Below are 15,002 nucleotides of genomic sequence, written 5' to 3'. Positions count from 1 at the left end.
GGTAATCACGGGAAACCAAAATCAGGATGATTGGACGCGGGTCCACTGTCATCCTCCAGAATGCGAGTCCACTGTGCTTACTACTGCGCTACTGCGCTCGGTAGGAGCGGACTGAAGTTCAGGGCACTCTCTTGCCATTCTGACGGAAAACTGCTCCTAAAAGAGGGACGATTCAATTGTGATCAAAGGCATAACGATGCAGAGAGCAATGGAAACCAATGCAATAAAGACACATGATGTTTATCCACAGGGCATGTGGCCTGTAATTGATGAAGTATAATGATTTCTCTTCATTGGGAAGAGATTCCTGACTAGACCTCATCTGAATCTCCTGGAGGGGACTGTCAAGGAGGAGAAAACCGACGAAAAGATAATGTTCTATGAGTCGGGGCGTGAAATGTCAGGAGTTTGAAACACTCCGTGAAGCAGGACAATCTGAAAAGGGAAATGCAAAGGCTCAGTCTACTAGATATAGTTGGGGTCAGTGAAGAGAAATGGAAAAAAACACACTGATTATAGGTTACTATCAAAAGCAGCAGAAAATGGCAAAACGAAGTAGGATTTGTTATGAATATCAAGCTAGGACAGAGAGTGAGCTACTGTGAGCAGTTCAGTGATAGGGCTGTTTTCATTAGTTTCTATAGCAAACAAATGCCGACAGGAATACTTCAGGTATACTAGTACACGTCAATGCCATACGAGTTCCGCGCCAGTGTCGCAAGCAGCAGGTAAAGAGATAGAGAAAGTATACGAGGACACTGAACGAGTAATTCCGCCTGTAAAGGGAGAACGCAAATGTAACAGTCATGGGGGATTGGAACGCGATTGTAGGAGAACGAACGAAGAGAATTTGGCCTAGGCAATAGGAATATGAGAGAGGAGAAAGTCTGCAATAAAGTTGAGCTAATAATAGCGAATACTCTGTTCAAGAATCACAAGAGGAGGAGGTATACTTGGAAAAGGCCAGGAGCTACGGGAAGATTTCAATTAGATTACATCATGGTCAGGCAGAGTTTCCGAAATCAGATATTGAACTGAAAGGCGTACCCAGCAGCAGATGTAGACTCAGACAACAAATTAGTAATGATGAAGAGTAGGCTGAATTTTAAAAAAACTAGTCAGGAAAATTCAATGCGCAAAGAAGGGGGATACGGAAATATTAAGCCATGAAGAGATCTGTTTGAGATTCCTTGAGGCTGTAGATATTGCGATAATGAATCGATTAGTAGGCATCTCACTTGAAGAGGAATGGACATCTCTGAAGGGTAATCACAGAAGTTGGAAAGTACAAGTAATATAGCTACGAAGAAACCATGATTAACAGAAGAAATACTTCAGCTGATCAACGGAAGAAGGAAGTACAAAAATGTCCAGGGAAATTCAAGAATACAGAAATACAAGTCACGTATGAATTAACTAAACAGGAAGTTTAGGGAAGCTAAGGTGAAGTGGTGGCATGAAAATGTGAAGAAATCGAAAAAGAAATGCCTGTCGGAAGAAGTGACTCAGCATACAGAACAGTCAAAACAACCTTCGGTGGATGTTCGAATCCTCCCTAGGGCATGGGTGTGTGTGTTTGTCCTTAGGATAATTTAGGTTAAGTAGTGTGTAAGGTTAGGGACTGATGACCTTAGCAGTTAAGTCTCATAAGATTTCACACACATTTGAACATTTTTGAACAACCTTCGGTGAAATTAAAAGCAACGAGGGTAACATTACAGTGCAATGTAAATTCACAGTCACACGCAGAGAGATCGGATATCTGGAAAGAGTACATGGAAGACCAATGTGAGCCGGAAGACTAATATGATAATTTAAAAGAGCTTTGGAAGACTTGAGATCAAGTAAGAATAGCTAACATTGCGCCGGAATTTCTAAAATCATTTGGGGAGGTAGGAACAAGTCGACTATTCATGTTGGTGTATAGAATGTACGACAGCGGCGAGATATTTGTAGCATCAGACTTTCTAAAACCATCATCCACATACACTCCTGGAAATGGAAAAAAGAACACATTGACACCGGTGTGTCAGACCCACCATACTTGCTCCGGACACTGCGAGAGGGCTGTACAAGCAATGATCACACGCACGGCACAGCGGACACACCAGGAACCGCGGTGTTGGCCGTCGAATGGCGCTAGCTGCGCAGCATTTGTGCACCGCCGCCGTCAGTGTCAGCCAGTTTGCCGTGGCATACGGAGCTCCATCGCAGTCTTTAACACTGGTAGCATGCCGCGACAGCGTGGACGTGAACCGTATGTGCAGTTGACGGACTTTGAGCGAGGGCGTATAGTGGGCATGCGGGAGGCCGGGTGGACGTACCGCCGAATTGCTCAACACGTGGGGCGTGAGGTCTCCACAGTAGCCGGCCGAAGTGGCCGTGCGGTTAAAGGCGCTGCAGTCTGGAACCGCAAGACCGCTACGGTCGCAGGTTCGAATCCTGCCTCGGGCATGGATGTTTGTGATGTCCTTAGGTTAGTTAGGTTTAACTAGTTCTAAGTTCTAGGGGACTAATGACCTCAGCAGTTGAGTCCCATAGTGCTCAGAGCCATTTGAACCATTTCTCCACAGTACATCGATGTTGTCGCCAGTGGTCGGCGGAAGGTGCACGTGCCCGTCGACCTGGGACCGGACCGCAGCGACGCACGGATGCACGCCAAGACCGTAGGATCCTACGCAGTGCCGTAGGGGACCGCACCGCCACTTCCCAGCAAATTAGGGACACTGTTGCTCCTGGGGTATCGGCGAGGACCATTCGCAACCGTCTCCATGAAGCTGGGCTACGGTCCCGCACACCGTTAGGCCGTCTTCCGCTCACGCCCCAACATCGTGCAGCCCGCCTCCAGTGGTGTCGCGACAGGCGTGAATGGAGGGACGAATGGAGACGTGTCGTCTTCAGCGATGAGAGTCGCTCCTGCCTTGGTGCCAATGATGGTCGTGTGCGTGTTTGGCGCCGTGCAGGTGAGCGCCACAATCAGGACTGCATACGACCGAGGCACACAGGGCCAACACCCGGCATCATGGTGTGGGGAGCGATCTCCTACACTGGCCGTACACCACTGGTGATCGTCGAGTGGACACTGAATAGTGCACGGTACATCCAAACCGTCATCGAACCCATCGTTCTACCATTCCTAGACCGGCAAGGGAACTTGCTGTTCGAACAGGACAATGCACGTCCGCATGTATCCCGTGCCACCCAACGTGCTCTAGAAGGTGTAAGTCAACTACCCTGGCCAGCAAGCTCTCCGGATCTGTCCCCCATTGAGCATGTTTGGGACTGGATGAAGCGTCGTCTCACGCGGTCTGCACGTCCAGCACGAACGCTGGTCCAACGGAGGCGCCAGGTGGAAATGGCATGGCAAGCCGTTCCACAGGACTACATCCAGCATCTCTACGATCGTCTCCATGGGAGAATAGCAGCCTGCATTGCTGCGAAAGGTGGATATACACTGTACTGGTGCCGACATTGTGCATGCTCTGTTGCCTGTGTCTATGTGCCTGTGGTTCTGTCAGTGTGATCATGTGATGTATCTGACCCCAGGAATGTGTCAATAAAGTTTCCCCTTCCTGGGACAATGAATTCACGGTGTTCTTATTTCAATTTCCAGGAGTGTAGTTCCGAAGATAGTAAGAGCCGAAATGTCTGAAAATCATTGCACAATCAGCTGACCAGTTCAAGCATCCAACTTGCTGACGAAAATAATATACAAAAGGATAACCCCAGAGGAGCAGTTCTGATGCGGTTGAAGCACGATTGAAGAAAAATCAAGACATATTCATAGGGTTTGTCGACCTGGAAAAAGCATTCGACAAAGTAAAATGGTGGAAGACGTTAGAAATTCTGATGAAAATAGGAATGAGCTAAAGGGAAAGACGTATGATATACAACATATATAAGAGCCAATAGAGAGCAATAATATTGAAAAATCAAGATAGAAATATTTGGATTAAAGAAAATTGTAGAACAGGGATGCTGTCTTTCGGCCCTGCTGTTCAGTCTGCATCTCGACGAAGCAAGAGTGAGATTAAAATTTAGGGTGAAAGGATATCAATCATAAGACTCCTTGATAACATTGGTATCCGCAGTGAAGGTGAAGAAGAATACAGGATCTGCTGAACAGGAGCGAAAGTCAGGTGAGTACAGAATATGTGCGGAGACCAAACCGAAAAAAGGCGAAAGTAATGAGCAGTAGCAGAAATGAGAATAGCGAGCAGCTTAACGGCAGATCTAGTGATCACGAAGTGGGAGAAATTAAGGATTTCTGCTACCTTCGAAGCAAAATACCCACAATGAATGAGAGAAGGAAAGCTTAAAAGAAGAACAGAACAGGCAAAAAAGACATCCCTGGCCAAAAGAAGCCCGCTAGTAACCAACATAGGTCTTAATTTGGGGAAGAAATTTCTTACAATGTACGTCTGAAGCGTAGCATTTTATGGTAAAGAGTCATGGACTGTGAGAAAACTGGAATAGAAAAGAATCAAAGCGTGTGAGATATGGTGTTACCGAGGAATGTTGAAATGACTGATAAGGTAAGGAATGGGGAGGTTCTTCGCAGGATAGGTGAAGAAAGGAACATATGGAAAATACTGACACGAAGAAAGGACTGAATGAAAGAGCATCTATTAAGACATCAGGGAATAACTTCCTTGGTACGAGAGGTAGCTGCAGAGCGTAAGAACTGTAGAGAAAGACAGAGACTATATACACGTAACAAACAATTGAGGACGTAGGTTGCAGTGCTGTTCTGAGTTGAAGATTTTGCCGCTTGAGAGGAATTTGTAGCTGGCCAGCATCAAAACAGTCAGAAGGCTGATGACTGCTTAGTCCACATTTTGCTTCTGTATAAGTTTACACTCGAGACAAAAGACTTTTGAAAAGACTTCATAATACTTAAATTTATATTAGATGTTTATAAATTTCGCATTTTCAGAAACTCTTTCCTTGCTATAGCATGTCTGCATTTTTCTTTCAACTTCGGCGGCAGTCAATTTACTGCACAAATGACAAAACTCATCAACTTCTTTTAGTGACTCATTTTCTAGTCTAATTGTCTCAGCATCGCGTGTTTTAATTCGGCTACATTCCATAACTCTTTTTTCGCTTGTACTCTTACAATATTTCTTAAAGATCACCTGCCCTATCTTCATAGAGCATATTTATGTATTCAATTTGCATGTATATTTTACAGCAGCTTATGTTCATTGTATTTTGGATGACAAATCCTATGTCATTGTCAGATGATCACTGAATTATATCTTCTCCCAATTACAGGTTCCCTTTCATATCCTTCGACACTTGTAGCTGCAGTCCGCCCACGGTAGCTGAGTGCATAGCCGGCACGGTAGCTCAGCGTGTTCGGTCAGAGGGTTAGCTGCCCTCTGTAATAAAAAAACTGAGTTAATCGATCAATAACGAACTTAAACGTATGTCTTACGACGTCCGCCCCGAGCAGATGCAACGAACGAAAGCGAACAAAATGAGAAGTGGTCAGAGCGACAGACTGTCAATCCTAAGGGCCCGGGTTCGATTCCCGGCTGGGCCGGAGATTTTCTCCGCTCAGGGACTAGGTGTTGTGTTGTCCTAATCATAATCATTTCATCCCCATAGAAGCGCAAGTCGCCGAAGTGGCGTCAAATCGAAAGACTTGCACCAGGCGAGCGGTCTACCCGACGGGAGGCCTTCGTCACACGCCATTATTATTAGTATTTACTTGTAGCTGCAGTCTGGTTTCCGTACAAATTGTAAATTACCTTTCGCTCTTCGTATTTAACACTGCTAGGTTCAAAATTTAAAAGAATGTAGTCAGGTCAATGTTGTACAAAACTTTCTGTAAATCTACAAATGCTTTAAACCATAGATAGTCAACCTTTTTTACCTACGACCCACTTTTGCGTCTACGTCACTTGTAAAACATCCTCCCCCCCCCCCCCCCCACACACACACTGGTCCACAGCAAATTAGGAATGTAACTTTATTTTATTAAAGTTATAATGCAGAGTTACAGCAAATTAAGCCATATAATAATAATTACTTAATGATAACTATATCAAAATTTTATGAAAACCTAATGAAAATTTTTCATACAGCGGAAACTCTAGGTAAGGATATCAACAATGAAAGGAAAGGCAGATTGTTACTTATCGTAAAGAAGACACGTGAAGTTTGCAGAGAGGCACAGTTATGAAAGTCTCTTTTAATTGTGCCTGTGTGCACCTTGATGTGTCTTCTTTACGGTAAGTAGCAATATATCTTTTTCTACATTGTTGATGAAAATTTTTAAAATCCCTACCGCTTGCTGCCTACCACCTACCATGAACCTGGAACGCCCACTAGTGAACGGTGGGGACCAGGTTGGTTACCGCTGCTCTGAACGTATGTTTGTCTTTCTCAAAAATTCCAAATGATGGTCGTCTTCTTTAGGGGCTTTGTTTATACTTATATCTTTCAGTGCTCTGTCAAATTCTTCTCACAGTATTTCCAATCTCGTCTTCATCTACTTACTCACCTTTTACAATTAAAAAAAAAGGGGGGGGGGGAAGGAAGATTAGTGTTCAACGTCCCATCGATAACGAGATCATTAGAGTAAACGTTCTGATTAGGTAAGTTTGAGGCAGGAAATGAAACGTGCACTCCCAAATAATCAAGCTTGAATTTGCCTTAAGCGATCACTGAAAACCTAAATTGGATGGTCTGACGGGGATTCGAACCGTCTTACACCCGAATGTGACTCCAGTGTGCTTACCGCAGCGTCACCCCATTCGCTCCCTCTTTCAGTAATATTGTTCTTAAATTTGTTTCCCTTACATACACTCTCTAGATAGTTCTTTCCCTTTTCAGGTTTCCCTTCCTTGCTTAGTACTGGCTTGCTATGTGCACTCTTTTCTCCTAAATAAACTTCAGCTTTCCTGTTGGTGGAATCTACCCATATCCTAATTATGCACGGTTTGACATCCTTCCATTTGCCCTCTAACCATTTCCACTTAACTGTTTTGCATTTTCCATCAATTCAGTTTTTTAAGCGAGTGTATTCCCTTTCGCCTGCTTCATTTATGTGCAGTATACACTGAGGGGGCAAACGTCAAGGAATGCCTACTTACAACGAGTCGAACCTCCTTTTGTCAGGCGTAATGCAGCAGCTCGACATGCCATGGACTCTACAAGTCATTCTAAGTACCCTGCAGAAATACTGACTCATGTTAACTCTACAAACTTTCATAATGGCGAAACTGTTTCCGGTGCAGGATTTTGTGGACGACCTGACCTGTCGATTATGTCCCTTAAATGCTCTATGGGATTCATGTCTGGCGATCTGAGTGGCCAAATCACTCACTCCAATTGTCCAGAATGCTCTTCAAACTAGTCGTGAACAACTGTTGCCCGATGACTTAGAGCACTGTGATCCATAAAAATTCCAGCGTTCGGGAACATGAAGCCCAAGAACAGCTGCAAAAAAGTCTCCAAGTAGCCGAAGAGAGCTATTTCCAGTCAATGACCGGTTCATGTGGACCACTGGACCCAGTCCATTCCATGTAAACACAGCCCATACTATTATGGAGGCACCATCGGCCTGCACAGTGCCTTGTTAACAACTTGGGTCTATGGCTAAGTGGGGTCTGCGCCACGCTCGAACCTACCAACAGCTCTTACCAAATGAAATCAGTACTCATCCGATTGGGCCAGGGTGTTCCAGTCGTCTAGTGTCCAACCGATACGGTCGTGAGCCTAGGTGAGGCGCTGCAAGTGATGCCGTGCTGTGAGCAACGGCGTCGCTCGTCTGCTGCCACGGCCCTTGAAGCCATATTTCGCCGCACTGTCCAAACCGATACGTTCATCGTACGTCTGCGGTTACTTCATGCACCGTTGCTTGTCTGTTATCACTGAAAATTATAAGCAAACGTCGCTGCTCTCAGTCGTTAACTGAAGGCAGTCGGCCACTGCGTTGTCCGTGGTGAGTGGTTCAAGTGGCTCCGAGCACTATGGGACTTAACATCTGAGGTCATCAGTCCCCTATAACTTAGAACTACTTAAACCTAACTAACCTAAGGACATCACACACATCCATGCCAGAGGCAGGATTCGAACCTGCGACCGTAGCAGTCTCGCGGTTCCGGACTGCAGCGCCTAGAACCGCGTGGTGTCCGTGGTGAGAGGTAATGACTGAGATTTGGTGTACCAGCAACACTCCTGACACTGTGGATCTCGGAAAATTGGATTCCCTAATGATTTCCAGGCAACGGCCTTGCAACAGTGGATACACCGGTTCCCGTGAGATCACCGAAGTTAAGCGCTGTTGGGCGTGGCCGGCACTTGGATGGGTGACCATCCAGCCGCCATGCGCTGTTGCCATTTTTCGGCGTGCACTCAGCCTCGTGATGCCAATCGAGGAGCTACTCGACCGAATAGTAGTGCTGACCCCATGCCCCTCCTATCCGCATCTTCCTCTGAGGATGACACGGCGGTCGGATGGTCCCGGTAGACCACTCGTGGCCTGACGACGGAGTGTTTTTTTTTATGATTTCCGAAATAAAATGTCTCTTTCGTCTAACTCCAGCTACCATTCCGCGATGAAAGGCTCTTAATTTCCGTCGTGCGTCCATAATCACGTCGGGAATCTTTTCCGATAAATCACGCTAGTACAAATGACAGCTCCGCCAATGCACTGCCCTTTTACCCCTTGTGTACGCTATACTACCGCAATCTGAAGAAGTGCGTATCGGTATTCCATGACTTACGTCACGTCATTATATATCACATTAGAGTGGCCATTCTCACTATAAGTAAGCACACCTAGAGCTTTAGTGAAGACGGAAGACTACTTAAATCTTATGATAAAATTTGAAAACGTTCGTTCTGGAAATGTCGAATTGAGCAGGGCTTAATATCCCCCCTATTCTTTATGTACACTTCCATATCGCAGAGGCACAGAACGACGGAAGCGGCTTGACTTTCCACTGAAAATTTAAATGTCAGAATAAATTACGTTTCACTCATTTTCGGCAGGTACAACAAGAAACTGGAGGCGGCGATGAAGTTCAGCGTGAAGAGGAACATGATCAACGGGTTCGGCAATGCCGCCCAGTGGTTCTGCGCTTTCGCCAGCTACGGTCTCGCTTTCTGGTACGGTGTGGGCCTCATCCTCAGGGACAGGGACTACCCAGAGAGCGAGAGGCAATACGACGCAGCCACCATGCTCACGGTGGGTACCCGTCCGTCGGTGGAAATCTGGGTATTTTACGATAAGCGTCCAATGTATTACGCAACAGGTTAGTTTTACACAGGATTTCAATACACCAAATTGTTTTCCACTCCTTTGGCTACAAAACCCTAGTTTTAACAAATCTCCGTTCAATGCTACGGCTTTCGCCACCTTGCTAGAAGGGAGTGTATGCCTCATGGTACGACTCTACTGGTCGACGACGGAGCCAATGTCTTGCTGCACCCGCATACTGGTTCCGGCGGAGTGCAGCCTTCATTGGGCTAAACAGATGGAAGTTGGAGAGTTGGACTGTACGGTGGATGGGGAAGGACAGTCCGAAGTTTGGTCAGCTTTTCTTGGGTGGCCTTGCATTATAATGGAGAAGTTCGTTTGCATTTTTGTGGCGACGTACATGCTGAAGTCGTCTCTTCAGTTTCCTGAGGGTAACACAGTACACTTCAGAGTTGATCCTTGTTACGAGGGTGTCACCACCGCCAAAAGACACGTCCAGCTGCAACGTGAGGTGTATGAATGTAATGTTTCGAACGTTCGAAGGTTACAGTAGTCGTAGCTGTGTGCGGACGGCCGACACGCGGGAGATCGGACAGGTTTATGCGATGTTGTTACGACGATGGCAGACCCCTCACCCAGCGACTCGCCGTGCTTTTGTTCACTGCCAGGTCCCCGTAGGCATTCTGCAAGCACATATGAACATGTGTGATATTCTGGTTCTCCACTATAAGAAACTCAATGACAGCTCTCCGCTTGGAACGGACCTCCGTTACCGACGCCATTTTGAAGGTACCGCCACCTGTCGGAATTTCAGGAAACTATAGGAGATGAAGCAGAAATATTCCACGAAGTCCCACAACAAATTCTGCGTTTTTTCAGTCGAAATTGGCTGAGAAAAAAATGGGTTGCATTACTTACCGAACATACCTCTTACTGCTTAGAGTTAAGTAGGACGAATACATCTGCCACATTCTATATTATAGTTTGAGAACGTTTTCGAACACTAGGATAGTCATTTAGCGAACTAAAGTGACTAATATCCTTTAAAAATTGTCGGAAAGTTTTTATGTGAAGTAGATAGGTACTTTTTAGTCGAACTATACACTTGTTTATCTTTTATAACAATGGGCTGTTGCTATACCGAAGACTGTATGAATAATTTGGTAACTACTTAGAATTATTTACATTTTGGATGTCGTGATGCATGACCTCTATATGAATTTCGGTTCGAAATGACTTTATCCCACAGGGAAGGTTTTATGGTCTTCAATCACTGAACACATTAATCAATGATAGTTTACTGTAGTCGTAGCACATTTATTGGCAGAAATCGCGCTCCGTTCACATTCGATACGATCCTGTCGACAGAAGCTTGTAACCTCCCCAACAGAAAAATTCCGTAACCTATCAATAATAAAAATGTGATTATTTGTATCATTCACATTCAGTGTAAGCTCCCAACAGATAAATTCCGTAACCTTTGAACAATAATACAATGCGACTAATCTCTCATTAAAATTGTGGCTCACTTATAACATTTCAATAATTGACTGTGAATTTAAACTGGTAAATTTTGGACGTCAGCAGCGCTGCGTCATGGCCCTGGAAGATCATTCTGAATAAAAATAAAAGTTCTTACCTCAATAAGGTCACCGGATAACGCGTATATATCTGTTCCTATAAGAAATTTTTCTGGCACAGCTCAGTGCAATGCTGGCCAATAGATTTGTCATGTATAAAAAAAAACTGATTTGTCTTTACAATAATCAGGATGACCATGGATTGGAGAAATTAGTAAAATCTTTAAATTGAGTTGAATGACTGTCAAAACTTAATTTTTATAAGAAAGATTATTAAGAGATTTCTTTTTAAAACCAATTACATGGGACTTGATATAACAATACTACATATGCGCGAGGCTGCTTTTATCTTATACTACAACGCTCAGCCACCGCCATCGCTCCACACGACCAGCCCAGCCAACCCGATACACACGACTGCTAGCAACTACTTACTCCTACTGCTACAGACACTGCTCTTACTGCATACAACACTGCTCTCTGGTCTAAGATTCTCTGATACCTTACATATCGCAGGCAGCGCATGAGCAATCCATCGAAATTACATCTGCTCGAGTGCGCTAGCAACAAATCTTTAATCATGGACCTCTTACAAGCTCAATACTAGGAAGTACCTAAACCGAAATTGTTTAGATTTTTTACGTCTTATCTCTCGCTGAATTTTAACAAATAAACCAGTATTGTCCACCTGGAGTGTGTCATGTATGTTGTTAAGTAACTAGAATACAAAAACATCTTTCGAGAATAAAGAGGACATTCGAGCTAGAAAAGTTTTTATTTTCCGACATGGATACCGGAACTAAACCCATCTTCGAAAAAAAGGTCATACTAAGAAATAACATTGAACTTTTTTCTGCAATTTCACTGTTTTTCATTTTGTATAATGATCTCGAACCTAGTTTGTCGGTAAAATTCTAACTAGAAATTTTTAGAGCATTCGGACCCGAAGCAACATGTTGTTAATGTTACATAGGGTCCAGAACTAGTTGACTATTTCTGCTACGGAGGCAGGCTTCTCAAATGTCTCCATTTGCTTTACGAAATCATAATAGAAGAATGTGTTCTGTGTTTCTTATTCTACACTGAATTCTGTCAAGACCATACCCTGACTCTGGACTAGAGGGGGCGATGACACATGTTAATTTGGCACTGAATGACGAAATAGTTTCGAGATTTCACTACCAATGTTTCTGGATAAACTTGTTACTCATCATTGTCAATTATCGGTTCGCATGCAACAGCATGCGCTAATAAGATGTTTCACAACGTAGCGCGTAACAGCGTGATTTTTCCAGGGCTCAGATTCTATTGGCGACAGAAAACGTAGGGTCAAGCGTTTTGGACAGGCTTTGAGCTAGGGATCATCTATATACACAACATAAGGAAAGTCTCACTGTGACTATTCTATAGAACAGGATCAAAGTTTGAATATCAGATACTTCCTCCAGCTTAGGGAAATTTGACAAATCACTTGGTTCTTTTTGCATTAGGCACGCTCCACGGTGTACCTTAATGGGTTTATGGAGACACCATTTAGCTCGTGGACGATTCCAGAGAAAACCTGAAAGATGTGTTCCAGAGAAAACCCGAGAAGTGTGGTTTTTGCGTACCAAAACTGAGCAGACTGTTATACGCAGCGAATGGCTGAAATTTTTACGATATTTTCCTAGATCCCAATCTCGAACAAACTTAATCTTTTCCCTGTTATCTCTATCGGTTTCCGAGATACAGAGGTTGAAATTTATCCTAGTTGCACACGTAAAATACGCACTTAATATCCGGTGTGAGGCGAAAACATAGTTTAGAAAGTGACGTAGTACGGAGAAATATGATGTGAAATGACCCCGTTAGTAATAGAAGGGTTCTGGGAACTCAGTGTTATAATAATAAAGAACATGCAAAATTCTGTGCAAGTAAACTCCTGTGTGAGGTGTAAAATTAATTTTGCATTATTTCTATTTTATATAAGTAAACTGTCTAAATGTTAGCGACCCATAAAGCTATTTCCATATGAATGACATGCCATGCTGTAGCAGGGAAGAAAGGGATCCAGCGATAAAACGCACCTATCTGAGCACAAAAAAGGCTGTTTTAAAAGACTGATTCAAAACTGGGATACCATCTGCCCCATTCTGCCTGCCTAATCACATTTAAAAATTATTTTGGCATGCTAATGTGTATAAATACTGGAAGATAGGGGCATAGAAAGAGTGTGGAAGACAATGGCAGTGTGTGAGAAAGAGAGGAATAAAGTGACAGTGGAAGATAGTTAATAGATAATGGAAACTATTTGGCCTTTGCTGATGATCTGGCACTCATTGCAAATAATATTGACGAAGCTAAGGTTCAAGTGTCCAGCCTACAATCAATTGCTGCTAAGACCGGCCTAAAAATAGCATTTAACCAAACTGAATTCATCATAAACATCAAACACGCTCCTCCACATATTGAAATACAACAAGAGAAATTCAAAGAGTCTAGAAATTTAAATATCTTGGAGAAATAATTACACCTGACGTTTCAGAAAATGCAGCTGTAGATAGGTGTTATAAACTAGGAGGTGCTTTTCATCTGTGCAAAGACTTATACAAAAGCAAAAGCCTGTCTTTAAACCTAAAACTTTGTCATTATAACACCGTAATTAGACAATCAGCTTTTTATGCATCAGTGTGTAAACATGACGAAGAAAGGACCACTACGAAAACTTGAAATAAAAGACCCGAAAATTTTTAGGAAAATCCTTGGCCCTATCAAAGAAAACGGAGAATTCCGCCGAAGACACAACTGTGAATTATACAAACATACAGAAGACATTGTTACGAGCATGAGGAAGCGGAGAATTATGTTTTTTGGTCATCTGGAAAGAATGAACCCGCAAAGACTTACTCATAGCATACATTCACCAATTTCAAAAACAAAATCGTATTCAAAATGGGCAAGCCAAGTTAAAAAGGATTTACAGGAAGCTGAAATTTCATTTGATGACATTCAGGATCGAGATGTTTTCAGAGAAAAAGTCAAAATTACTAAAAACTTTAATTTGCTTACTACGTCACTTCCACGTCCTGCCTGCAAATGGTCAAAACAGAGAAAAGAAGCACAGTCAGCCAAAATGAAAATCTACTGGCAAAAGAGGAAAACACAATCAGGTAAGAGATAAATATCTTCGTGGTCCATAGCAGGCCGAAATGACAGCAAAAAAGAAAGTGACAGAACAGTGCTAGGAAAAGAGTGGCGAAGACAGTGCCAGTGTGAGAGGAGTAAAGAGAAGGTGAAATTGGAATTGGGTGAGAGCCAATGATAATATGAGAGTCTCTGACAACGACAATGTGGAATAGTGACAGTGAGAAGATACAGGAGCAGTGAGAAGGAAGGAATGAGATAGTAGCAGGAAGAGGAAGGCAGGAGCTGTGAGAGAAGAAGGTAATAGTAGGACAGAAAGAAGCAGACTGTAGCTGTGAGGGAATGACACTATGACAGTGAGACACAAAGACAGAATCATAACGAGTTCTGCTGAATAAGTGAGTGAGAACAAGAAAGTGAGAGTCGATGAGTGTCAGCCACTTGCAGCGATGGACTAATGGATGAGAGTGAGCTACAGTTAGAGGAGGTCGTGCGTGCGAGTGGGAGGCGAATTGAATGTTGAAGAGATCGCAAATGTGTTCGCAATTCAAAACATTTGGGAAAATTTCTATACTTGCTGAGGAAGGTAAAGTGTTTCAGCTGGTACCCCACTTTTCAGTCAGAGTCCTTTAAAATATGAGCATATTTGTGTTTTTGTAGGAGCATTTTTCGCTGACATATCCTGGTTTTCTTCAAAATGGTACTGAATGTTGAAGAGCAGCGTGTTTCGTAACTGGTTCATGTAGTACCCACGAAAGACACGCGGAGATGCATAGTCAACTCCAGTGGCAGGCTCTGGAACCACAGGCGTGTTGCGTCACAGCGTACGTTCCCAGACGAGTCAACCTGTATTTTTCTCCCCACTGTGTATTATCGCGCTAAAATACCGTGAAGAAAAATCTCACACTGAGGCATACCATCAGTTGTTCTTCGCACAGATCATTTGGAACTGAAAAAGGAAGGGGGCGCCAGTGGCACGCTGTGTTTCATCGTAAGGTGGTCTGTAGTTACGGTTTGGAGATTTTTTCTTTTCCTAAGGGGGAGGGAAGGGGGGGCGCACACCGTCCTCCTCTGTTCCTCACTGG

The 15,002-nt window shown here is 43.7% G+C and overlaps 1 protein-coding gene across 1 annotated transcript in view; it reads left to right on the top strand.

The window, feature by feature from the left end:
* The window catches only part of LOC126252983 (ATP-dependent translocase ABCB1-like), a 231,734-nt gene that overhangs the window by 94,041 nt on the left and 122,691 nt on the right, over positions 1 to 15,002 (top strand). Inside the window, exon 8 of the mRNA XM_049954011.1 lies at positions 9,007 to 9,202. Coding sequence (XP_049809968.1) covers positions 9,007 to 9,202 — 196 coding nt within the window. The remainder of the gene's footprint in view (positions 1 to 9,006; positions 9,203 to 15,002) is intronic.

The sequence above is a fragment of the Schistocerca nitens genome, chromosome 4 (genome assembly GCF_023898315.1).
Source record: "Schistocerca nitens isolate TAMUIC-IGC-003100 chromosome 4, iqSchNite1.1, whole genome shotgun sequence".
NCBI classification, from domain to species: Eukaryota; Metazoa; Arthropoda; class Insecta; order Orthoptera; family Acrididae; genus Schistocerca; species Schistocerca nitens.
This window is presented reverse-complemented; position numbering and strand designations above follow the sequence as displayed.